Source organism: Nycticebus coucang, chromosome 15 (assembly GCF_027406575.1).
Source record: "Nycticebus coucang isolate mNycCou1 chromosome 15, mNycCou1.pri, whole genome shotgun sequence".
NCBI classification, from domain to species: Eukaryota; Metazoa; Chordata; class Mammalia; order Primates; family Lorisidae; genus Nycticebus; species Nycticebus coucang.
The window spans coordinates 20,415,017-20,440,242 of record NC_069794.1 but is presented as its reverse complement, the minus strand read 5'-3'; the positions used below and the strand labels follow the sequence as shown (position 1 = coordinate 20,440,242).

Genomic DNA, 25,226 nt, shown 5'->3' with positions numbered 1-25,226 from the left:
GTGCTCATCCTAATGACATGCTCTTGACAACCATCTTTGTGTATTTTGCCTGACCTCTCTCTCTTCAGTTCATGTAACTAACAATCAGTTGGGCAGCTCCTCCTGGATGGATAATAGTCATAGGAAAGAAAACCCACCCAGAGAGACTTTAATTCCTTCCCAAACCTGTTCTTCATGGGTCTTCTCTTCTCGTTTACCAGTTGCTTCAGACAACATAATAGAAGTCATTTTTGAATCCACATTGCCTTCCTTGCTGTGTTTAATTCATCCTCAAGTCCTGCTGTCTCCACCTTCAAAAACTATGTCTTTCAACTGATTTCAGTGCTCATCAACTCTCTGAAACTGACCAAAAACTTCATATCTGGATTTACAGTTTCCATCTTATCAATGTCTTTCTTATGCCCTACCCAGATTACTCTCCAAACAACTGCCAGTGTAATATTTTCAAAATATAAATGAGATCATGTTATTACTATACTTAATGCTCTTCAATGACCTCAGAGCCCACTTAGCACACAAACTGACCCCTTGGCAGAGCACATAGGAAACTACATGTTTTGGCCTCACTCCCCTTCCCGTCCCAGTAGCAGGTGGCATTTTTCAGTTGCAATGGCCTTCTTTCTTTCTCTTCCAGGAGCTATATTATAATTGTTGTTCTTTCTGTATAAGAATCTCTTCCCTACAAACTTTCCATGGTTGTCTCTTAACTTTATTCAGAACATAATTTAAATGCTATTTCCTAAAGATGTCTTTCTTGACCATGTAGTTGAAGCAATCCAACCTACTCTACCACATTATGATTATGTTATTCAATTAAAACTGTGTCACTGTCAATGACATAGTTTTAATTGAGTAACATAATCTATTTAATTTTATAATTTCAGTTTTCCCCTCTAGAATGGACGCTCCTTGAGAGTAGGATCATTGCTGTATTATTGTCTCTTAGAATAATGCCCTACAAATAATAGGTGCTGAGTTTATTAATTGACATTGTATAAATTTGTAGCTAAGTAAGGATGAAAATCCATTTGTCTGATTTGCAGTCCTTAGAACTTTCTAAACTAATGTGTGTTTATAACTGGAATTAAGAAAGATGAAAGAAGGGGAGAGAAGGAATTTAAAATCTTGAATTGGGGAAATAATTGAAATCTTTAAAAGCCCCTCACCCAGGGGGCGTGTTATACCCCCTCACTATGTGCACATTAGGTGAGGGAGAAAAAAAGTGATTTTTAACGGAACTGCATAGTAAGTTTAAGAATGAAATGCGGAAGCGCCCTCTGGTGGTTTAGTTTATAGGTGAACAAAGATAGCAAACAAGAATCCAGATTCTGCTCGCAGTGTGCCTAATAAAAGATGATTAAAATATTCTTCTCCTTCTCCCAGTCCATCCTCTCCTCCCCCTCTGCTCCTTCTTCTCCTAAATTAGGAATATAATGAGTTAGAGTGGGAGCCTTTATGGTGTTAACTAGCAGAAATCCATTTGGAGAAGCAACTTCTGCAAAATTTTAAGAAAACTGAGTAGAAAACAAAAGAAGCCGGGTGGCACCTGTGTCTCAGCGGGTAGGGCGCCGGTCCCATATGCCGGAGGTGGCGGGTTCAAACCCAGCCCCGGCCAAATTAAAAAAAAAAAAAGCCAACTACCCAAGCAGGACGTCCCATGACTCTGTGTAAACACCTTCCCAAGAGGCCTTCTTTACTCTTTGCTGACTACAGAGCTTAGCGGAGACAGTAGGTGTTTTTTACCTTATTCAACTTTAACATTGCTTTATTTGCTTTCCCCCATATCCTGAGTACCTTGTACAAATTTAGAATTCTCCTTATAGATAACTGATATTTAAAGTCAGGGCTTTATGGAGTCTTCCTAATTTATAGCTTCTTATAAATATTTCTTCTTGCAATGTCTAGAATATACTGGTGCTTTAAAAGTGGTATTATGGTTATAACTTTTATATCTTTTACACACTTGGCATCTGGAATAATTTGTACCTTGAATGTTGTGTGTACATTATCTGGATGGTTGTTGTTATTATCTGGAATGGTATTCTACAATAACTTATTTTTACGTATTTTTTCATTTCTATTGATGCAAATATAGCAAGATCTTTTCCTCTTTATTTTTAAAATAGTATCTGAGTTCTCTTTCTCCACTTTCTGAAAGACTTTCTTTGTGATCTTTACATTCAGTATACATTTTGTAATTTCATGTTTTCTTTTCTTTTTTTATTATTTTTTTATTAAATCATAACTGTATACATTGATATGATCATGGGGCATCATACATTCACTTCATAGACCATTTGACACATTTTCATCACAATGGTTAACGTAGCCTTCCTGGCATTATCTCAGTTACTGTGCCAAAACATTTACATTCTACATTTACCAAGTTTCGCAAATACCCCTGTAAGATGCACCACAGGTATGATCCCACCGATTCTCCTCCCTCTACCCACCACCCCCCTCCCTCCCCTCCCTTTCCCACTTCCCCCTATTGTTAGGTTGTAACTGGGTTATAGCTTTCATGTGAGACTCAGCCCTACTATGAAAATTTCATGTTTTCATAGGTTTAACTATTGACTCTATGCAAATGATTCCTTTCATGAAATTGATTTTTATCTCAAATTCATTATTAGAACTGTCTTTTAGAAATTGCCTCATAAATAAAGTTCTACATGAGAATTAATCACCCATCCCAAGGAACAGAAACACCAATAACTAAACGTGTTCTATCTTCTAACTTCCTCATGTTGGTTACTACCACTGTATTCATCCCGGTTATCAGGTTCAAAACCACGAACAGCTTTCACTTTTCCTTTCTTATATCGTGTAGGGAATCATCTCATAGTCAAATTCCATTAATTATACTCATCAAAGAGCTTTTCCTTTCCCTTCCTGTTGAATTTCACTTGTTCTTACTAAGTTTATTCCAATGTTCTCTCATCTCACCTGTTGGGAATGGTCTCATTGGTGGTGGAATGACAGTAACAGATTCTAACGAGGTCAGATATGTCGACCCCTTTGCTCATTAATCACTAATATATTACCATAGTCTTCAAAATGAAGTACAAACCTAACGAGCCTGATATTTAACCCTTTCCCCCGTAGCAATCTGACCCAACCTTCTTCTTTTCTAAACTTATTTTCATTGCAATAAAGTTAAAATAATGTATTGTATCTTTGCCTTGAAGAGCTTCATTCTGATTTGTGGCAACAAGTTTTACCCCTAAAACCAACCAGCTTTCTCCAAGATCACTTCTGAGAATAATAAGGGAAGGGAGAATGAAAAAATACATTCAAATTTGTTGTTGTAATGGGAAAAATGAGTATATCTCCTCCTAATGATACTTTAAAAGTAGGGTTTAGTATAATGAAGCCCAGCACATTTGATCGCAAACTATCTTGCTTATTATTTTATTATTGTTATTACTGTTATTATCAAGCACTCTTGCAGCTCCTTTTGTGACTTCTTTGATCACCTCTCTGTGAACACCAAGCATCCTATATGTGGCCTGAAGCAAGGCAATCAGTCTCTGTTACATACCAGGGGCTGTGGGATCTGTCTTGGCCTTTTCCTCTGAGCCAGATTGATTAACCGTTGCTCACAGTACCTCTGCATTCTTTGATTTTCAATCCGTAGTATTCTAAACAGTTTTGCTTTTTATTTTGCATTATTATTAATAAACATTTTAAAAGTATCATTGCAAAATAAACAGAGGCTGAGCTTTGGGGGTCAAATGAAAAGATACAATTTCAGTTGTTTTATATAAAGTTTTTTTTTTTTTTTAAAAAGCTTTGAATATTTGAAGATGTGAATAAGACAGACAGAAAAGACAGAGGGAGGCTGTAAGGATAGGTTTGCACTTTTGTATGTAGCACCAAGATTATCCTAAGAATGGGGGCAATCAGCTAAGTGACAAGCAGTTGTTGAAACAAATATTTGATGGGAGTGGGAGAAGTGATATGGGTTAGGAACAAGTGAGAGAGTCATTTCAAGGTGAGATGGGTTTTGAAAATCAGTGGGAAGCCAGAGAAAAAACTTAAATCAGGAGTAGATAAGTATTAGGGAGGAAAACAACTTTTTCCCCAAGACACTTCAGACTGATTGCAGGGGAGAAAGGTGGAGACCAGGGTGGAGAGTCAGGAGGAAATTGCATTGTAGTCAAAGATGAAAAATTGTCAACATAAGTGTGAGAGGTTTTTCAATAGCAGAAAGGTTCTAGTACTGAAAGGTGCCACCCAAATCAGCTCACCTCAGGAGGGCTAAGGTGACAGGCTAATGTCCTGGTAAAAGACAGATTTCCTTTCCCTTTCAATAGAGTGTCAAGTCCAGCTCTCTGATAGCAAGTTACCAAATATAAGGGCTTTGAAATGTATTTGCATGTACTGGAATCTACTGGAAATGCTTCTATGTTTGGATACAAAGATACCTTAAAAAGTCTATGCCTAGAGCATTTTCTTTTGTCCTACTGTATTTTTGTAAAAAAAAAAAAAAGCAAAGATGATAATAGGAATGAAGATTCTGGGAAGCCAGCGTTTTTCAGCTCTCCGTCTGCCTTCCTAGCAAACATGTTCAATAGTGGATCTGGTCTTAGGCCCAACGTGGGAGGGATGGGGGGGGGGCAAAACAATTGTCCTAACTCGTAACTGTGAAGTAATTTCATTTTCCTGAGGTTCAAAAAGAAGAAAACTGAGATTCAAAGAAGTTCTATAACTTACCTCAAGCTCTGTGGCTAGTCACATTAGATCATGGTCACAACTTCTGTTTCCCCTCTCCCTGTTCCTTTATTTCAAAATGTCCAAATAATTCTACTCTTAACATTTCCACCAACAACTTACAGCATCTTTCCTTGGTTCTTATTGCTAGGAGTTGTTGACAATAAACATACTTTCCTCTTTTTTTTTTTTTAATCTTTCAGCACCTTGCTAATATATTTACACTTCACTATCACTGTTTTCTGCCTTGGGGCTTGCAAATTCACTTTGAGCCTTTAACACCTTGGTCTTACACTTCCTTTACTTCTCACTGTCAATTATTTGCCGAGCCCTTTTGGTCTCTCATCTCTTCCATCTGTCATTCATGAACTCTTTCACTATTGTAGTTCGGAATTAAAATTTCCTTCCGTAGCATGACTCTGGGAGTCTATTAACAGTCTACGTGGCTGTAATAGTTTTCTCTCTCTAGTCCAACTTATACAGCTCTCCCTCATGAATTTGCTAAACATCAGCCCTGGCATTTTACTTTCTATTGAGCAACCCTTGGGGTCTTTTATCTAATAAATAAAACTCCTTAGCTTGGCATTTAAAGTCCTCCAAGATTCGTCTCCAAACTACCCTTTAAGCATAATTTCCTTTTTACTACCCTTCATACCCCTTCCTTCCATGCAAACCAAATTTGTATCTAATTTCTAGGTCAGCCCCATAGGGTGGGGCTTCTTGCACCCACCCTCCTGGGATTTCCCCTCTGCCCTTCCTCATTATTCTTTGTTCTGTGATTACGTGTCCAGTCAGTCTCCAGGTGCCACTGTTTCTCCCTTCTGGCATCTCTTGCTTCTTCCTTTTTAAGGCTTCTCCACTGACTTGGACCGTGGGACTTTCTCCACCGCCTACTGAAGGAGCTGGTCCGTTCTCCCTCCCTCTGCACTGCCACCAGGATTGTTTTTATCTGGGGAAATCTTAAGCTACTATTTCTCTGCTTGGAACCTTTTGCCTATACTTTGTTTGCTACTGCAAGTTCTTAGCTGGGTAACCAGGTCATAGCTGGGCATTTTTATGTCCTTCACAGCAATTTAACCTCTTGTTGTAACTCTTACACTGTGTGCGGGGTCTGTTCGCACACGTTAAGCTGGAGCACACCTGTTGCTCTTTTCCTCCCTCCTGTAAGGTTGGCCCCTACTCTCCCAATGTGCTTTCAGGTCATCCTTTAACCTGCTGTTCAGGTGTGCTCTCTGGAAGCATCTCCCTGAGCAACCTAAATAGAGTTAATCTGTCCACTTTCTGTGTGAGTTTAACAGTGTCACTGACTGCCATGGAAGTCCATGGTTGCCCCTGTCGTGCTGTGTCACCATTGATAGTTCACCTCTGTGTCTTTCATCTTATCTGTGTGTATTAGGCCACATCTTTTTCATATTTGTCCTATAGCTTCTAACATCATGGGGTATAACAAATATTTATTTATAATTTGGTTGAATGAAAACAAGCCTTGACTTACCCAGGGTCAACAGATGCTTGAAGTCTCATCCCAGTGATCTAGTCTTCCCCAGAATAGTCTTTTCTTTTGTCCTCACCCGTCACTTCCAAATGGGGAAGGACCCCACCTTCCTCCAACAACAGTAACGCACTGTCAGTCCCACTTTTATGACACACGCAACTTGAATTCTGCTGATTGGGAGGATCTTTTCATACCCTTCCTTCTAAATTGTCAACTCTGTTAGGGAAAAATTTAGTTACTCATCTTTTATCTCTTATAATATTTATTACGTGAGTTTTGCAAGTACTAGAAGCAAAATAAATATACGTAAAAATAAAGAATGGATGCGTAACTCCTTTACTATTTATTGCATAGAAAACAAAGAAGTTATGACTGTGAGGGACTTTGGAATAATTCCTTTTATAACTTTGAGGGAACTTGGGAATAATTCATTTTAATTTTTTCACCTTGCATATCAGGAAATCAAGTTTAAGAGATTATATTGCAAGGTTTCAGCACTAAGAAAGGAAAAATTAGGAAAAGAAACAAAGTTTTTTGATTCTGAGGCAATGTTTTTAATATATTTTCAATTATACTGCTATACTCAAGTATATAAGGTATCATGTAAATCTTGTAGGGATGCTTTACATGGTAAATTATTTAATTTTCTTTTTTTTTTTTTTATTTTTTTTTTGTAGAGACAGAGTCTCACTTTATGGCCCTCAGTAGAGTGCCGTGGCATCACACAGCTCACAGCAACCTCCAACTCCTGGGCTTAAGCGATTCTCTTGCCTCAGCCTCCCGAGTATCTGGGACTACAGGCGCCCGCCACAACGCCTGGCTATTTAATTATTTAATTTTCTATGATAATTATGTAAGTTATGCAAAGGCATTTGTTAGATAAATATCAAAACAATGAATTTTCCATGGAGATAAATTATTTTTTTTTTATTAAATCATAGCTGTGTACATTAATGGAATTACGGGGTACAATGTGCTGGTTTTATATACAATTTGAAATACTTTCATCAAACTGGTTAACATAGCCTTCCTGGCATTTTCTTAGTTATTGTGTTAAGATATTTATATTCTACACTTAGTAGATTTAACATGTACCCTTGTAAAATGCACCATAGGTGTGGTCCCACTGATTACCCTCCCTCTACCTATCGTCCCCCAAAATTATTTTCTTTAAAAAGACTCTAATCACACCCTGGAAATCATACCATATTGAGGAAGAAGATATAGAACTATTATAAAATGGTATTTTTATATGAAACATAGTATCATTTCTAAGAAAAGACCTTAAGAAGAAAACTACAAAGATAGTGGCTTTTGCCTTTAGAATTTACTTAGGAAAGGGCCACATACTCAATTATAATTTATTCCAATTTAAAATCAGGACAACTATGACATTAGTCATACATATAAATGTAAATTATAAATAATGCCAAATTTGGTTAAGCAGTCTTGTTTATACACACAGGTCAGTTTACTAATATAGTTTTCTGATTTTGCATATTTTGCACATAGATACTAGAAACTGTATCTAGTGACATCAGTTTATAATGGTTGCCATTTTATACAGATAATTTGATTTCCTAGGATTGAAAAGTTGACTGGTGTTCTATGTATTAAAGGATAATATGGAGTTCTAAGCAAGAACATGTTATTGTTTTGGCCTCTGTGAAATATTTCACTTTCAGAAAGGTTGGAGCATGGTTTCTAACATCTTTTAATGTTTTCTATTTAAAAGGTAAACAAGATTTGTGGCCGTCCAGTAAGAACACCCACTCAAAGTCCCCGTTGTTCTTTTGATCAGAGCAAAGAGAAGCATGGAATAAAGATCACCGCAAGGAATGGTGAAGAGACTCTTGCCAACAGAAGAAAGTAAGACATTTGTTTTACAACCAGAAAGAGAAAAGAAAGTAAGCCATTAATTTTACAACAGAATAGAATATATTCAATTAAATAGAACCAAATATAATATGGAAGAAAAGAACAAATTGAAATTCATTAAACTTAAATTCAGTGACTGTGCCTGCTGCATTAATTTGGAAAATAAGTTCAACTTGTGACACCAAGAAAACTTTCTATGGTAATGGAAATTTTCTATAACAGGGCAGACCCTAGGCACATATGACTATTGTAGATGTAAAATGTGACTCTTGTGACTAATGATTGAATTTTTAATTTTTTTAAATTTTAATTTAAATTCCACATGGAGTAGTGGCTACTTTATTGAACAGTGCAAGACAGAAAAACAGGATGTTTAAAAGATGGGGTAACTATCACCGAATGTTAAGTGTCTGTTAAAAATAAAATAGTTGCCTGGAAAAAAAGTTTCCATGGGGTAGGGGGCACAATGGTTTATGCCTGTAATCCCAGCACTTTGGGATGTTGAGGTGGGAGGATCCCCCTGGGGCCAGGAGTTCGAGACCCACCTGAGTAACATCATTAGAACACATCTGAAAAAACTGAGCCATGTGTAGTAACATGAGCCTGCATTCCTAGCTACTCAGGATGCTGAGGCAGGTGGGTATTTGGAGCCCAGGAATTCAAGGTTTCAGTAAGCTATGGTTGCACCACTGGACTCCAGTTTTAGTGACAGAGTGAGACCTTATGTCTAAAAGGTAAAGAACAAAAAAAATTCCATATGCTTTACATAGAATGCTGAAAATGGCTTGTCTGTTAATTCAAAATGATTAACATTGAGTAGGGATTGATTCTGTAGCTCACATTTCTACCATTATGCTTATTATTTTACACATTAAATGCAAGCCTTCATTAGTATCTGTGTGCTTGATAATTAGTGCTTGAACTGAAAAACTCTTAAAGCTGGAGGAAACTGTTATTTTTGTGTATTTATGTTTAGATGACCTATGTATGACCTGGTGAATAGGAGATTCTCAGTCAGTGTTTTTTTTTGTTGTTGTTGTTTTTCTTTTTTCTTTTTTTTATTAAATCATAACTGTATACAATGATATGATTATGGGGCATCATACACTCACTTCATAAACCATTGGACACATTTTTATCACAGTGGTTAACATAGCCTTTCCGGCGTTATCTCAGTTACTGTGCCAAAACATTTACATTCTACATTTACCAAGTTTCGCAAATACCCCTGTAATATGCACCACAGGTGTGATCCCACCGATTCCCCTCCCTCTACCCACCCCCCCTTTCCCACTTCCCCATATTGTTAAGTTGTAGCTGGGTTATAGCTTTCATGTGAGAGTCCCAAATTAGTTTCATAGTAGGGCTGTGTACATTGGGTATTTTTTCTTCCATTCTTGGGATACTTTACTAAGAAGAATATGTTCCAGCTCCATCCATGTAAACATGAAAGAGGTAAAGTCTCCATCTTTCTTTAAGGCTGCATAGTATTCCATGGTATACATATACCACAATTTATTAATCCATTCGTGGATCGATGGGCACTTGGGCTTTTTCCATGACTTAGCTATTATGAATTGGGCTGCAATAAACATTCTGGTACAAATATCTTTGTTATGTTGTGATTTTTGGTCTTCTGGGTATATGCCCAGCAGAGGAATTACAGGATTGAATGGCAGATCTATTTTTAGATCTCTGAGTGTTCTCCATATATCTTTCCAAAAGGAATGTATTAATTTGCATTCCCACCAGCAGTGCAGAAGTGTTCCCTTTTCTCCGCATCCACGCCAACATCTCTGGTCTTGAGATTTTGTGATATAGGCTAGTCTCATTGGAGTTAGATGATATCTCAAAGTAGTTTTGATTTGCATTTCTCTGATGATTAAAGATGATGAGCATTTTTTCATATGTCTGAAGGCCGTGTGCCTGTCTTCTTCAGAGAAGTTTCTCTTCAAATCCCTTGCCCAGCCTGCGATGGGATCCCTTGTTTTTTTCTTGCTGATGCGTTTGAGTTCTCTATGGATTCTGGTTATTAAACCTTTGTCAGAGTTATACCCTGCAAATATCTTCTCCCATTCTGAGGGCTGTCTGCTTGCTCTGCTTACTGTGTTCTTAGCTGTGCAGAAGCTTTTTAGTTTGATCAAGTCCCAGTAGTGTATTTTTGAAGCTGCTTCAATTGCCCGGGGGGTTCTCCTCATGAAATACTCACCCAGACCAATTTCTTCAAGGGTTTTCCCTGCATTCTCCTCTAGTATTTTTATAGTTTCATGTCTTAAGTTTAAATCTTTAATCCAATGAGAGTCTATCTTAGTTAATGGTGAAAGGTGTGGGTCCAATTTCAGTCTTCTGCAGGTTGCCAGCCAGTTCACCCAGCACCATTTGTTAAATAGGGAATCTTTTCCCCACTGAATGTTTTTAATTGGCTTGTCAAAAATCAAATAGCGGTAAGTAGCTGGATTCATCTCTTGGTTCTCTATTCTATTCCAGATATCTACTTCTCTGTTTTTGTGCCAATACCATGCTGTTTTGATCACTATCGATTTGTAGTAAAGTCTGAGGTCTGGTAGTGTGATTCCTCCTGTTTTGTTTTTATTTCTGAGTAATGTCTTGGCTATTCGAGGTTTTTTCTGATTCCATATAAAACAAAGTAATGTTTTTTCAAGATCTTTAAAATATGACAGTGGAGCTTTAATAGGGAGTGCGTTGAAATTATATATTGCTTTGGGTAGTATGGACATTTTAATAATGTTGATTCTTCCCAGCCATGAGCATGGTATGTTTTTCCATTTGTTAACATTTTCAGCTATTTCTTTTCTTAGAGTTTCATAGTTCTCTTTATAGAGATCTTTCACGTCTTTTGTTAGGTAAATTCCCAAATATTTCATCTTCTTTGGCACTACTGTGAATGGGATAGAGTCCTTAACTGCTTTTTCAATTTGACTGTTGTTGGTGTATATAAAGGCTACCGACTTATGAATGTTGATTTTGTAACCTGAGACGCTGCTGTATTCCTTTATCACTTCTAGGAGTTTTGTAGTAGAGTCCCTAGTGTTTTCCAGATACACAATCATATCATCTGCGAAGAGCGAGAGTTTGATCTCTTCTGACCCTATATGGATACCCTTGATCGCCTTTTCTTCCCTAATTGCGGTGGCTAAAACTTCCATTACAATGTTGAAAAGCAATGGAGACAATGGGCAGCCTTGTCTGGTTCCTGATCTGAGTGGAAATGATTCCAATTTAACTCCATTCAATGTGATATTGGCTGTGGGTTTGCTGTAGATAGCCTCTATCAGTTTAAGAAAAGTCCCTTCTAGACCAATTTTCTTGAGTGTTCTGATCATGAAGGGATGCTGGATATTATCAAAAGCTTTTTCTGCATCAATTGAGAGAATCATATGGTCTTTGTTTTTTAATTTGTTTATGTGCTGAATTACATTTATAGATTTACGTATATTGAACCAGCCTTGACACCCTGGGATAAAACCCACTTGGTCATGATGTATAATTTGTTTGATGTGTTGCTGGATTCTGTTTGTTAGGATCTTGTTGAATATTTTTGCATCTATATTCATTAGTGATATTGGTCTATAATTTTCTTTTCTTGTTGGGTCTTTTCCTGGTTTGGGGATCAGGGTGATGTTTGCTTCATAGAACGTGTTGGGTAGTCTTCCTTCTTTTTCTACATTTTGGAACAGGTTGAGTAATATAGGTACTAATTCCTCTTTAAAGGTTTGGTAGAATTCTGACGTGAAACCATCTGGTCCCGGGCTTTTCTTTTTAGGGAGGTTTTGTATAGTTGATGCTATTTCTGAACTTGATATGGGTCTGTTCAACATTTCCACTTGATTCTGGTTAAGTCTTGGAAGGTGGCGTGCTTCCAAGTATCAGTCTATTTCCTTCAGATTTTCATATTTCTGAGAATAAAGTTTCTTGTAATATTCATGAAGGATTTTTTGGATTTCTGATGAGTCTGTGGTTATTTCGTCTTTGTTGTTTCTGATTGATGATATTAGAGATTTTACTCTTTTTTTCCTGATTAGGTTGGCCAGAGGTTTATCTATTTTATTGACCTTTTCAAAAAACCAGCTTTTTGATTTATTGATCTGTTGTATTATTCTTTTGTTTTCAATTTCATTTAATTCTGCTCTAATTTTGGTTATTTCTTTTCTTGTACTGGGTTTGGGGTTGGAATGTTCTTCCTTTTCCAGTTGCGTGAGATGTCCCATTAAGTTGTTAACTTCCTCTCTTTCCATTCTCTTGAGGAAGGCTTGCAGTGCTATAAATTTCCCTCTTAGAACTGCCTTTGCAGTGTCCCAGAGGTTCTGATAGTTTGTGTCTTCATTGTCGTTTTGTTCCAAAAAATTGGCGATTTCTTTCTTAATCTCATCCCTGACCCAGCTATCATTCAGCATAAGGTTATTTAACTTCCATGTTTTTGTATGGGTATGCAGATTCCTGTTGTTACTCAATTCAAGTTTTATTCCATGATGGTCTGAGAAGATGCATGGAATAATTTCTATTCCTTTAAATTTACTGAGGTTAGACTTGTGACCTAAAATGTGATCAATTTTGGAGTAAGTTCCGTGGGCTGATGAGAAGTATGTGTATTCAGTTTTGTTGGGATGAAATGTTCTGTAGATGTCTGCTAAATCTAAATATTGGATGGTTAGGTTTAAATCTAAGATTTCTTTGCTCAGCTTCTTTCTGGAGGATCGATCCAACACTGCCAAGGGAGTGTTGAAATCTCCAACGATTATGGAGCTGGAGGAAATCAAGTTACTCATGTCTGTTAGAGTTTCTCTTATAAATTGAGGTGCATTCTGGTTGGGTGCATAGATATTAATAATTGAGATCTCGTCATATTGAGTATTACCCTTAACAAATATGAAGTGACCATTCTTGTCCTTCCTTACTTTTGATGGTTTAAAGCCTACTGTATCTGCAAATAAAATTGCAACACCTGCTTTTTTCTGATTACCATTTGCCTGAAATATGGATGACCATCCTTTCACCCTGAGTCTGTATTTGTCTTTTAAGTTGAGATGTGACTCTTGTATGCAACAAATATCTGGCTTGAGTTTTTGTATCCAGTCAGCTAACCTATGCCTCTTTAGAGGACAGTTTAAGCCATTCACATTGATGGAGAGTATTGATAAGTCTGGTGGAATTTTGGGTATCGAGTTTTTCAAAGGTCCAGTGGACGTTTTTAATCCTTTCGCCAGTGTGGAAGTTGGAGTTTGATCCGAAGTTTCTGAGTGAGTTTACTTTTGTGGTATAGGATTGGGTTGGTCATTGTGGAGGATAGGTCTGAGAACATCCTGAAGAGCTGGTTTACTTATGGCAAATTTTTTCAACATATGAATGTCATTGAAGTATTTAATTTCTCCATCATAGATGAAACTCAGTTTAGCTGGATACAAGATCCTGGGTTGAAAGTTTTTTTGCTTTAAGAGATTAAAAGTTGATGACCAGGCTCTTCTTGCTTGAAAAGTTTCAGCAGACAGATCTGCAGTTATTCTAATGTTCTTACCTTTGTACGTTATAGTTTTCTTTCGCCGGACTGCTTTGAGAATCTTCTCTTTCATGTTAACTTTAGTGAAGCTAATTATGATATGTCTGGGAGATGGCTTATTGGGGTTGAATCGTGTTGGGGTTCTGAAGCTGTCTGCTATCTGAATTTCAGATTCTCTAGGCATGTCTGGAAAATTTTCTTTCATAATTTCATGTAGAAGGGCCTCTGTGCCCTTGGCAGCTACTTCATCGTTCTCCGAAATTCCTATAACCCTTATGTTGTTTTTTTCCGAATTATCTGAGAGTTCTCTGAGTGAGTGATCCGTTTTTGCTCTCCATTTCTCTTCCTCTTTGAGAGATTGGGAGCGTTCGAAGACTTTATCTTCAATGTCAGAAATCCTTTCTTCTGCTTGCTCCATTCTGTTACTGAGGGATTCTACTGTATTTTTCATATCTTTGAGGGCTGTAAGTTCTTGTTTCAGTGTGTCTAAGTCTTTGATGGTTTTGTCTTTAAATTCGTTAAATTCTTGAGACAATTTTTGAATTTCTCCTCGAATTCCTAATTCCATTTTATTAATCTTGTCTGCAAACCAAATTCTGAATTCGACTTCTGACATCTCAGCCAGTTGTTTATGAATGGGATCTTCAATCACATCTGCCGTATCTTTTCTTGGGGGGGTTGATCTATTCTGGTTATTCATGTTACCAGAGTTTTTCCGCTGATTCCGCCCCATGGTTTACTCCCTTTGGTTTTTCCCCTGGGGTTTTATCGAGGGCCCGTACAGTGTTGTGGCCTGAGAAACTGGGGCCCTGTCTGGTGTGGTGGAGCAAAGTGGTTCTGTCTTGTTTTCAGCTGGTTTCTGTTCGATCCTATTGCAACTTCTACTCTGGCTTGAGGTCTCAGCTGTGTGGAAAAATCAGCAATTAAGTCACCCCACCTGCCCACCTCTGGCCCCAGTTGGAAAAGGAGTATCAAACCTTCCTACAATCGCACACCCAGGGCACCGCCTGTAAAGTCCTCAGTCTATTAGCCCAGTTCAAAAGGTCCGAATCAACTGTCTCAATCGGCACTTGTCTCGGGTGGAAGGGTTCAAGAGGTCTCTGGGAACTGGATCACAGGGGCCTGGTGACTCCTCTGACACAGCTCACCCCAGTGCAGCATGGAGTCAGGAGGAGCCACCCAGCAAACAGAGCAGTCTGGGAAGGTTGACGTCTCCTTCCCCACTTTGCCCCTCCGTCGGACCCAGTCACTGGTATCTCTGCAGATGGCTAACTCAGTTGCCTGCAGTGAACAGACACTCCAGGGGTTTGCACCTGCCTGAATCGCAAGGAAGTCTGCCAGGCCCCCGCAGACTGCCGCTATCTAGCAGGAGGAGATGGGGCCTGACATCTTTGAGTGTTTGATGCAGGTGATGGGAAGGAGGTGTTCACTCAGGCTTAGCCCCGACCCTGATGGATGCTGCTAACAGAACAGAACAGAACAGACAACTTTGTGAGGTTCTGTCTCTGTTCCTGTCGTCGTCTACAGAAGACGGGCTGTTTTGAGTTCAAATGTCTTTGCTGCTGGAGAATTGCGTCTGAACACCTCTCTGGGTCGGCCCCGCCCTGGAAGCTTCCCGGGTTTGTGAGCTGTCACTGGTGGCCTCCTCTGGTTGCCCAGGGAGACAGGGGGTGTGGCCTCAGAATATCCAGAAGTGAGCGTTCTGCCCTTAAAGAAAAAACGGCTGTTGATCTACCTCCAGGGAACTGCTGCTCTGGTGTGGGCACTCAGGCGACCCTTTTCTCCTCTGTCCCGCGCCCCAGAGTCAGCACTGAGTGGCCGCAGTTTGTGCTGGGTCCACACCCCTTAAGAGATCCCCCAAGTATCAGAACTCTTGGGGGATGGGCCCCCAGACCCCGATTGGGAGTGGGGGGGGAAGCTAGAGTTTCATTCAGTTTTATGCAATACTACGGTCCGGGGAGGGCTCCTGCACTGCACCGCAGGGAAGTGTCACCAAGGCTTGATTTCCCCCAGCAGAGTGCCCTCTCCTCGCTCACGTATCCCAGAGTCAGCGCTGACCTGGCGCAGCTCAGGCACTGTGCACTCCCCTCGAGAAATCACCCAAGGAGCCGAACTCCGGGGGGATAGGCCCTCAGACCCCGAGTGAGAGTAGGGGCTCTCAGCTCTCAGCGGGGAGGGCAGAGTCTTATTCAGTCTTGTGCCCGGGGAGGGCTCCTGCACTGCACCGCAGGGAAATGCCGCCAAGGCTTGATTTCCCCTCAGCAGAGTGCCCTCTCCTCGCTCACGTATCCCAGAGTCAGCGCTGACCTGACGCAGCTCAGGCACTGTGCACTCCCCTCGAGAAATCACCCAAGGAGCCGAACTCCGGGGGGATAGGCCCTCAGACCCCGAGTGAGAGTAGGGGCTCTCAGCTCTCAGCGGGGAGGGCAGAGTCTTATTCAGTCTTGTGCCCGGGGAGGGCTCCTGCACTGCACCACAGGGAAGTGCCACCAAGGCTTGATTTCCCCTCAGCAGAGTGCCCTCTCCTCGCTCACGTATCCCAGATTCAGCGCTGACCTGACGCAGCTCAGGTACTGTGCACTCCCCTCGAGAAATCACCCAAGGAGCCGAACTCCGGGGGGATAGGCCCTCAGACCCCGAGTGAGAGTAGGGGCTCTCAGCTCTCAGCAGGGAGGGCAGAGTCTTATTCAGTCTTGTGCCCGGGGAGGGTTGGTGCACTGCACCGCAGGGAAGTGCCGCGAGGCATGACTCCCCCTCAGCCTAGTGCCCTCTCCTCACTTGCGTGCCTCAGAGTCAATGCTGACCAGTCGCAACTCGGGGACTGTCCACTCCCCTTGAGAAATCACCGAAGGATCCGAATTCCTGGGGGACAGGCCTCCAGACCTCAGTGGGTGGGAGGGGAGCACCGGGGGTTCAGGGTTGCCGGCAAAGGATTCCCAAAGTTTTATTCAGCCCTATGTCCGGCAGGAGAACGCCACGGCACCCCAGTAGGGGAGGTAGGTCCAGTTTTTAGAAGGTCTCTCCCGTGGAGTGGAGTGGGAGGGCCTTTAATTTCTGCCCGCTTGTTCAATTGTGGGGCTCATGAGCCGGTCTCATGGGGGAGGGGGACTCCCGTCCGCTTGGTGGTGGATTTTGTACCTTTTGTTTGCGTCCTTGTGATCACAACTTGCCTCAGCGGTGTTGATGTGCGTTCTTCAGCCTTCTCTCTTGGTGAGGCTCAAGTCCACCAGGATACTTTCTATTCCTGTCCCTTAACTCTCCTTCTGGATGGGAGCCTTTGTTGAAAGCTGGCTTCAGTCCGCCATCTTGTCTCCCCTCTTCTTTTCAGTCAGTGTTTTTTGAATTGAACTGATTATTCCCCCATGAAGTCATAAATTCCAACTGAAGTAGGTGGGCCAATGTATCAGGAATCGGTGCTGAGTCTGGGCTGCCTTTTTATGCACCTTACTTGTGCTTTCTCTGCCTGCTTGAGGCTGATTTCTAATTGGTCACATCTGCTTGATGATACTTTGCTTCTATACAAACTTAAACTTATAACCTGGCAAATCAGATACATGTGGTTCATCATAGGGCTCTCAGGTTACATAGTCACTTGCTAGTTCATGGTCAAGTTGAAGTATGTAGTTTCTACCAGGGTTCAACTCACCACCAACCAGCCTGGGGAACGACACTTCAGGTACCACTGAATGGAGAAAGTGGGTCATCTAGACTGAACATCAGAGCAGCTTGTGAAAGCCTTTTCTTCCTCATACAAAAGTTCTTTTTTGCTACTGTATAAATGGGTTTTAGGAATACATCCAAGTATATAACACATTTTCTCTAATATGCAAAGGGGTCCAAAAAACACTGGACCTTTTCCTGAACGTTAGATTCTTTTCAGTGCAGAAATTTGCCATTTATGTTAATATCCTAGTAAGACTCAGACCACATTTTCAGAAGTCTTCGGAGTTGTTAAGCAATTGAAATGTCAATGTTTTTTTCCACCACAGATGCACCGCACGTGTCCACTAAGGCATCTAGGATAAGGTGATCAATATTCTATTGTGAGCATTGTGTCCCAAAGGATATCCAGACAATTAAGGCTCCTGTTGGTCCTGGGCTGGGAAAGTTGCCATGAGGTCTAAGAGTAAGGGGGTACTGGTTTTTTTTTTTCCAGGTGGAAAAAAAATTCATGTATTTCTGATTGCCTTTCTAATTGGTAAAGAGGCAAAAGCATTTGCAAAATCATTAGCTGGATAGCAGGTGTCGGGACATGTTTGATTTTCTCTGGTGGTCACCACATACAAAGGACCATCTGCAGTTGGAGTCACCCGCTGACTTTATGATAAGCCAGCCATTCTCCATGATGTCCATGTTAGTTTGCACACACAGAACAGGTGAGGTGAATAGTGAAGGGTTAGGGAGGACTGCCACTGTTTTTTCCCTAATTTGAGCAATTCTTGAGGGATATGATATTCTTTTGTTTTAGTATTTTTCCAGGAAAGGCAGTTTTAGAAATTTCAATTTGGCGTTCCCTCCATGAGTTGGGGAACCAGTATGGGGATTGTATGAGGGGCAATTGTGTCTAGTCAAACTGTGCATTCAGAGTGTAAAATAAATACAGGGTGGGTCTGTTAATTCAGTGCCCCAGTGTAAGATGGAGTCTAGAACTCCTTTTTCATTTGATTTCTATCAGTTTCCATTTATACAGAGAGAACATAATAGTAGTCTGGGTCTTTGGAATACAAATCAATTCAGATTTAGTGTCTGATAATTCCTGGGAAGCAAAATGACCACAGGGCCCTGTAGGGAATCAGTGGGGGAAGATTTATACACATTGTAGTGTTTATAAGGTTCTTTCTTTTTTTTAAATTAAATCTGAGGGTACAGACAATTCGGTTACATTGTTTGTGTTTGTAAGGTGAAGTCCAAAGTCTGAGTTGGAGTTGAGTCCTTCACCTAGGAAGTGCACCACATACCCCTACATTGTGCCCAGTAGCTGGGAACTTGCCCAGTCCTCCTCCTCTTTCCCTTCTTCTTGAATTTAATTGTGTTTTTCTCTCATGTGGGGCTATAGTTGATGATCTACTGGTTTCAGATTCGTACTGAGGGCGTGGGATGCTCGCTTTTCCATTCTTCAGATATCTCACTTAGGAGAATGGTCTCCAGATCCAGCCAGGCAAATATAAAAGATGTCAAGTCTCCATCTTTTTTATGGCTGAGTAGTATTACATGTTACACACATACCACAGTTTATTGATCTCTTCATGAGTCGATGGGCATTTGGGTTGTTCCCACATCTTTGGAATTGTTGCAGGGTTCTTTCCTAAGGGAGTCCGGGCCTTACTTCCATCAAGGTGCTCCAAAGCTATGAACTGGGAACTAGGTGAAAAAACTGTGAATTTCTTCTGTGGCAAATAAAGTGATGTTTCTTTTTATATCTTTAATTTCCAACTATATTTTTCTTGCTCTTCATTTTATTCTTTTTTTTTTATGATCTTCTTTTTTTTTTTTTTTTTTGTAGAGACAGAGTCTCACTTTATGGCCCTCAGTAGAGTGCTGTGGCCTCACACAGCTCACAGCAACCTCCAACTCCTGGGCTTAAGCAATTCTCTTGCCTCAGCCTCCCGAGTAGTCTTTATTTTATTCTTTAAATTCATACCCTTACCATTGCATCATGGATGAAGTATTTTCTCTTATTGCTCTAACGATAGTAACTATAGTTTTTAAAAATTGTATTATAGTATTTCATACATTGTTTTTTTCTCATTTTTCTAAGTTTCCTTTTCTGTGTTTACTAGGTTCCTTACTACTAGGCACTACTAGGTTCTTACACTTAATTTATCTATTTGTAGAAGTTCCTTTTTATGTTCTTTATATTAATTTGTTCCTTTTAGGTTTTGACAACATTTTATATCTAAGATAATAGTTCATTTAAATGTTTGTAAAAGAGATGAGGAACTTAGTCTAAAATAACTATTATTAAACACAAATTCTTAATTTTAATACCTACAGCAGTGGTTCTCAACCTTCCTAATGCCGCGGCCCTTTTTGGTTCCTGTGGGTCACAACCCACGGGTTGAGAACTGCTGATCTAGAATATCAATTTTTTTCTTGTTTAAAATTTCTTACCTGTGAAAAACAAAAAAACGAACAAAAAAAAATTTCTTACCTGCATCAATTCAAAAATTTATTATATTGTATTTTTTCTACTGGTTCTGCAGTTTTGTTTCTTTCATTGTGTTTACTATACTACGTGTATCTTTATATGTGTGGGAAAATGAGGTTCTAACTTAAGTTTTCCATACCCTGAACTAGTTTTCCCAGTGCACTCTATAACAATCAATTCTTTCCTTATGTTTTTTTTTTTCACCTCATACTCATTCTAAGTTCACAAATATAACCTCTAAATGAAATTGTTCCCGTCTATTGTCTGTTAATAAGCCAGTGGTTTCTTCCTATAGTTTTTTTTTTTTTTTAATTATTATTATGATTGCTTTTGCTTTGAAGGATTTGGTAAAATCTTGTGAGGAACTTAATTTACTCTTATTTTTCAGAATTTTCTTGGATACTTTTAAATTTGTTTTTCCAAATGTGTTTTAAAATCTTTTTGTTGTTTGATTAGAGTTATATTGAATATATTCATTTAGACAAATATAGGAAGATAAGACTATAAAGGGCCATTTTTCTGAACTGTATTTCTTTTCTTTTTTTTTGCAGTTTTTGGCCGGAGCTGGGTTTGAACCCGCCACATCCGGCATATGGGGCTGGTGCCCTACTCTTTAGAGCCACAGGCGCTGCCCTCAACTGTATGTCTGAGGTTGATGGGATTAGGTTTTCTATGTGAATGATCATTATGCCCTGGTACAGCTGTTCTGACCAGAAGCTCACTGTTAAAACTCATATCCCTTATATTCTGCAGTTTACCTTCATAGAATGTATCCTAGAGAAATGCTTAATGATATCCAAAAGAGACATTCCTGAATATTTGTAGTAGCTGAGAGTTAGAAGCAAACTCCATCTCCATAGCTGAGAAAAGTGGATAAGTAAATTGTAAGACTTTGAAACATGATGAAGCATCAAAATCAATGAACACATTTTCATATTACAAAATATCACTATGGTTAGAGAGAACAAAGCTAAAATTAGAATGAAAACAATAATGCAACACCATTTATAAAAATTAGAAATGTTTACATAAAATCAGTATATATTAATCAAAGGTTAGATATGGCAAATTATTTATATTAATTATATGTTAGAATGAGTATTTATAGAAAGACATCCCGATAGAAAAGCATAAAAAAATAAAATAAGATAGTAATGTAAGGATAGAAGAGTTCTAGGTTAAATTATATAGTGTGGCAGAAATTGAGGAGCATGCTTAATTCAACTTTCTGAATCTGAGAAAATATAGGTATGTTTTTATATGCATACATATAAACATGTACTTATTTTAAAGTTTGGATGATAAGCATGGTTTAAAATCATATTTCCCTAACTAAAATATATTTAAAATATTGCCAGTCAAAATTTTCATGCAAACTGAAGGTATTCAATTTTTCAGTAATCTTTTCATTGCTATATCATAGGATAAGCATAAATCAATTTTTATTGTTGTGTACAATAGACATAGTGACTCTCCAGATAGGGATAATACACAAAGAATGCTTGTGGACTTGTTTTAATTTCCTTTCTTAATTCATTAATGAAGAGGAAAACTAAGCTTTTGTGAAGAATAAATAGACCAGGAAAAAATAAATTTTCAAGTAATGCATTCAAATGATTAAACAAAACACTGCCTATGTAGTTCATAAAAAGTGATGTTGGTCAGGCACAGTGGCTGACACCTGTCATCCTAGCACTTCGGGAAGCCAAAGTAGGGAGGATTGCTTGAGGCTGGGAGTTTGAGTCCCGCCTGGGCAACATAGAGAGATCCCATCTCTAAAATTTTTTTTTCAATTAGGTGCGCGTGGTAGCAGGTGCCTTTAGTCTTAGCTACTCAAGAGACTTTGGAGGGAACCTTGCTTGAGCCCTGGAGTTCAAGGTTGCAGTAAACTATTATGCCCCTGCATTGTAACTATAACCTGGGTGACAGAGCGAGATTCTGCTTCTTAAAAAAATAAAGTAGAAAAAATAAGATAACATGAATTAATATTTTCTGAGTTTTTTTTTAATTTATATTATCCATGATAGTGTCAAAAGATAAAATTGCAACACATTTATTCACAGATCTAATTGCCTTTTATCTATGATTCATGCATTAGAATCCATTCTGCAAAACAGAATGAGAGCTCCCACTGGGTAATGTCAGAGGAATGGCTTTTGTGAGGTGGGAACAAGGAAAGAGAACAATAGAACACAACTGATTAGTTTATATGAGGTTTCATCAGGATGCTTCTTTTAAGGTTTAAAGCGAGGGTACTTTTTTATTATACGGACTCAGGTAGACTGGAATCTTCTATTTTTCAGGAAAACCTGGTTTGTGTTAGGATTTGTCTGCTTCCTTAAAATTTCAGTTTGATGGAATGGCCTTTAGCATGAGTGACTCCATTTTGTTTTGGTCTGATCTGTTGGGAACTTATGCAGGAGTTTAGTTCAAAACAATGGCCTCCCATAAAGTTCATTTAACCCCAGTTTTTCTTAGCTATTCTTTCTTAAACATTTACTTTTGGCAATTCCTATGAGACCACTTGTAACAGAAACTTTTTCTATAAATTTAAACCAAGCTCAAACATTAAAAGAAAGCTGTGAAACAAAATAATACAGCAATTTCTGTAGAAGTTGAAAATTAGGAATTGTAAAATGCATCAGTGGTTTTGTCAATGTAAATGAAAATAACATGTTTGCTAAAACTTTAAAGTGCATTTTACATATAAATAAGGCACAGTCTTCTAAAATTGTGTCATTGTACTGTCATAGTTTAGTTTAGATTCATTTTATAATATGAAAGTTTTGTTGTTTAAAATTGATGGAATTATGGCCTCTTCACTTCAAAAAAAATTTTCAAGTCTTCATGATAGAGGAAGAAGTTTACTGATAGAGCCTTCTAGTATTCAAACCATTCCTCTGAGGTATTGTTAATATAACTGCAGGGGAGGAGGGAAATGTTTTTTCTCCATCCTTCTGCATTCTTTGGTTGGGGTATGAATTAAATTGTCATAAGACAGAGTAGCAGGAGAAAAAAACTTTTTAATTATGTATATTTCCATGAGAGACCCACAAAAATATGAGACTCCAAGAAGGGCCAGGTGATTGAAGCTGAGATAGCCTGGGCTACAGAAGGAATAGGAGCTTGGAGCTTCAGAGGGCTGGTAAGACGAGCTAGGGGAGGTGAGAGCAGTGTGAGGAATAGAGGTTGCCCTGTTGTGCAGGTTAAAGTCTTTCAGGTGATAAAAGTTGTCTCCTGAAAGTTTTCTCCCTGATTCGGATACATTCCTTTATAGCTATATGAGGTCTGACAATTAAGTTCATGAACTCGCCTTGGGAAGACTCCTTTGAAGACTGGGCACTGGTATCAGTGCACAGCTTCCCGAGGGGAGGACTTTCAAGCTGACCATGGCGATAATCAGCAGGGAGGTATGTAGCACTTTTTCCTAGGATGAGTTTGTGAACTTGTCAGACCTCTTGAACTTATTTTACAGAAGGTCAGCATTGCAGAGCTACTTCTGTGTGTTCAGTTTCTCAAAACAACCAGCTTTAAGTAACCAATATGCCAAAGAGTTTTCTGCCTGAGTTGGCATATTCTGGTCTCCTACAGTTATATTTTGGGGTGGTGTGTCTTGAGCTCCAGCATTACCATTATTTACATTTAGATAATATAACTTACTGCTTTTTGGGGGGGGGAGGGAAGGGCTGGCCAACAGTATTTATTAAGTGACTAACCAGTCTTTGTTTCGTAAGAGAATGTTTCTGTTTTTGTTCAGTAATATGATATTCTGCAAGTAGTTGTGCTGATGGCTGCTTTTTGCTCTTTTTCTTTTTGCTCTTCTTGCAATTTTTCTTTATTCTTCCTTTCTTGCCTTAATTTATAGAATTAACAGATATTTTTAATAATAGAATTAACAGAATTTAACAGTTTTTTGTTTTTCCTCTTGTAGCTTTTTAGATTTGTATTTCTTTATTATTCTCTTAATAGTTATCACAGAGATCACAATATATAATTTTAATTTTTACTATCTACTTTAAATTAGAACTTTTACCACTTCATCGAATATAAGAAGTTCAGAAGAGTTTCACTCCATTACTGTCTTCTCATCTTTTGCGTTATTTTGCCAACAAATCTCTTACTTCTACCATATTTTCACAACCCCCAAGACTATTGTTATTGTTCTTGTTTTTAGATAGTCAACATTTATTGATAATTACTATCATACCTTATTCTTTCCAGTACTCTTGTTTTCAGTTTCATGTGTTTATATAGAATCATCTTGCTTTAGCCTGGGTATATCTTTTGTTAATTATTACTAGTGATGAAGTTTTGCAATTTTTGTTGATGCACATCTTTCTTGCTCTCTGAAGAATATTTTCATCAGGTCTTGAATTCTATGTTGTTGCGAACTACCATTTTTAAAACTATAATGTCTGGGCCATTGTAAGCCATTAATTGTAAGCTCTTGACGTGACACTGCATAAGCAGCATGGGAAGTTGAGCAACAGGTTTAATGTGGGAAATACTAAGCCAGTGTTTTGACTGTTGCCCTTCTCACCTCCCTTTCACCTGGCTGATTTATCTGCTTCCAGGCTGCTGTGTGTTGGCTGCTGATAACTCACAGCTGCCCTGTTCTCTGGGAAATTGCCCCCTAACAAATAGGAACCATCTGTATTCTTTATCTACAGCTACCTAACACATCATTCCGAACTTTAGTGACTTAAAGCAACAATAAGCATTTATCATGCCATTTTCTATGAGTCAGGAATTTGGGTGTTAATTAGCTGTGGGGCTTGGGCTTAGCATCTTTCAAGAGATTGCTGTCAAGAAGTCAGCAGGGCTGTGGGCGTTGGAAGGCTGAAGGGACTACAGTATCATGTCCCAAGATGGCTCACTTGTGTAGCTGTCGGCGGGAGGCCTCAGTTTCTTGTCACCATGACATTTCCATAGGGCCGCCTACCTGTTCTCACCACATTGTGCTGGCTTCCCTCAGGACAAGAGCAAGGCAGCAGCTGTAGTCTTTCTGATCTGGCCTCAGAAGTCTCACACTGTCATTTCTGCAGCACCACACAGCTCTCTTCCGTGTGAAGGGAACTACGTGAAGACATGAGGCGTGAAGGAATGAAAGGGAAGGTTGTTGGAGTCATTTCAGAGACTGGCTATCACCACTTGGCGGCACCTGTGGAGGGTGGTTAGGCTCCCACACACCTCACGTGCCTGCAGCTATGGGCAATGACTGTCAGACATGGTAGAAGAGGCTCACCCCTTGCTTCAAGGTGACGGGACCAGATATGTGGTGAAATGCATGTTCAGCTGCAGCCGAGCCCACAGCCCACTGAGCTCCTTCCTGCACACGCCATCCTGCTTCCTGTCCTCCCTCTCCTAAGAGCACTGCACTAAGCAATCGTCCACATCCAGACCCCTGTCTGAGGCACTACATCTAGGGAATCTAACACAGAGATATCTGAATTATAAAAAAGTACCTAAAATAACTG

The 25,226-nt window shown here is 39.3% G+C and overlaps 1 protein-coding gene across 2 annotated transcripts in view; it reads left to right on the top strand.

The window, feature by feature from the left end:
• The window catches only part of GPC5 (glypican 5), a 715,907-nt gene that overhangs the window by 312,976 nt on the left and 377,705 nt on the right, over positions 1-25,226 (top strand). For both annotated transcript variants that reach the window (XM_053563555.1, XM_053563554.1), the window contains exon 4: positions 7,944-8,077. In XM_053563555.1, the coding sequence (XP_053419530.1) occupies positions 7,944-8,077 (134 nt within the window). The remainder of the gene's footprint in view (positions 1-7,943; positions 8,078-25,226) is intronic.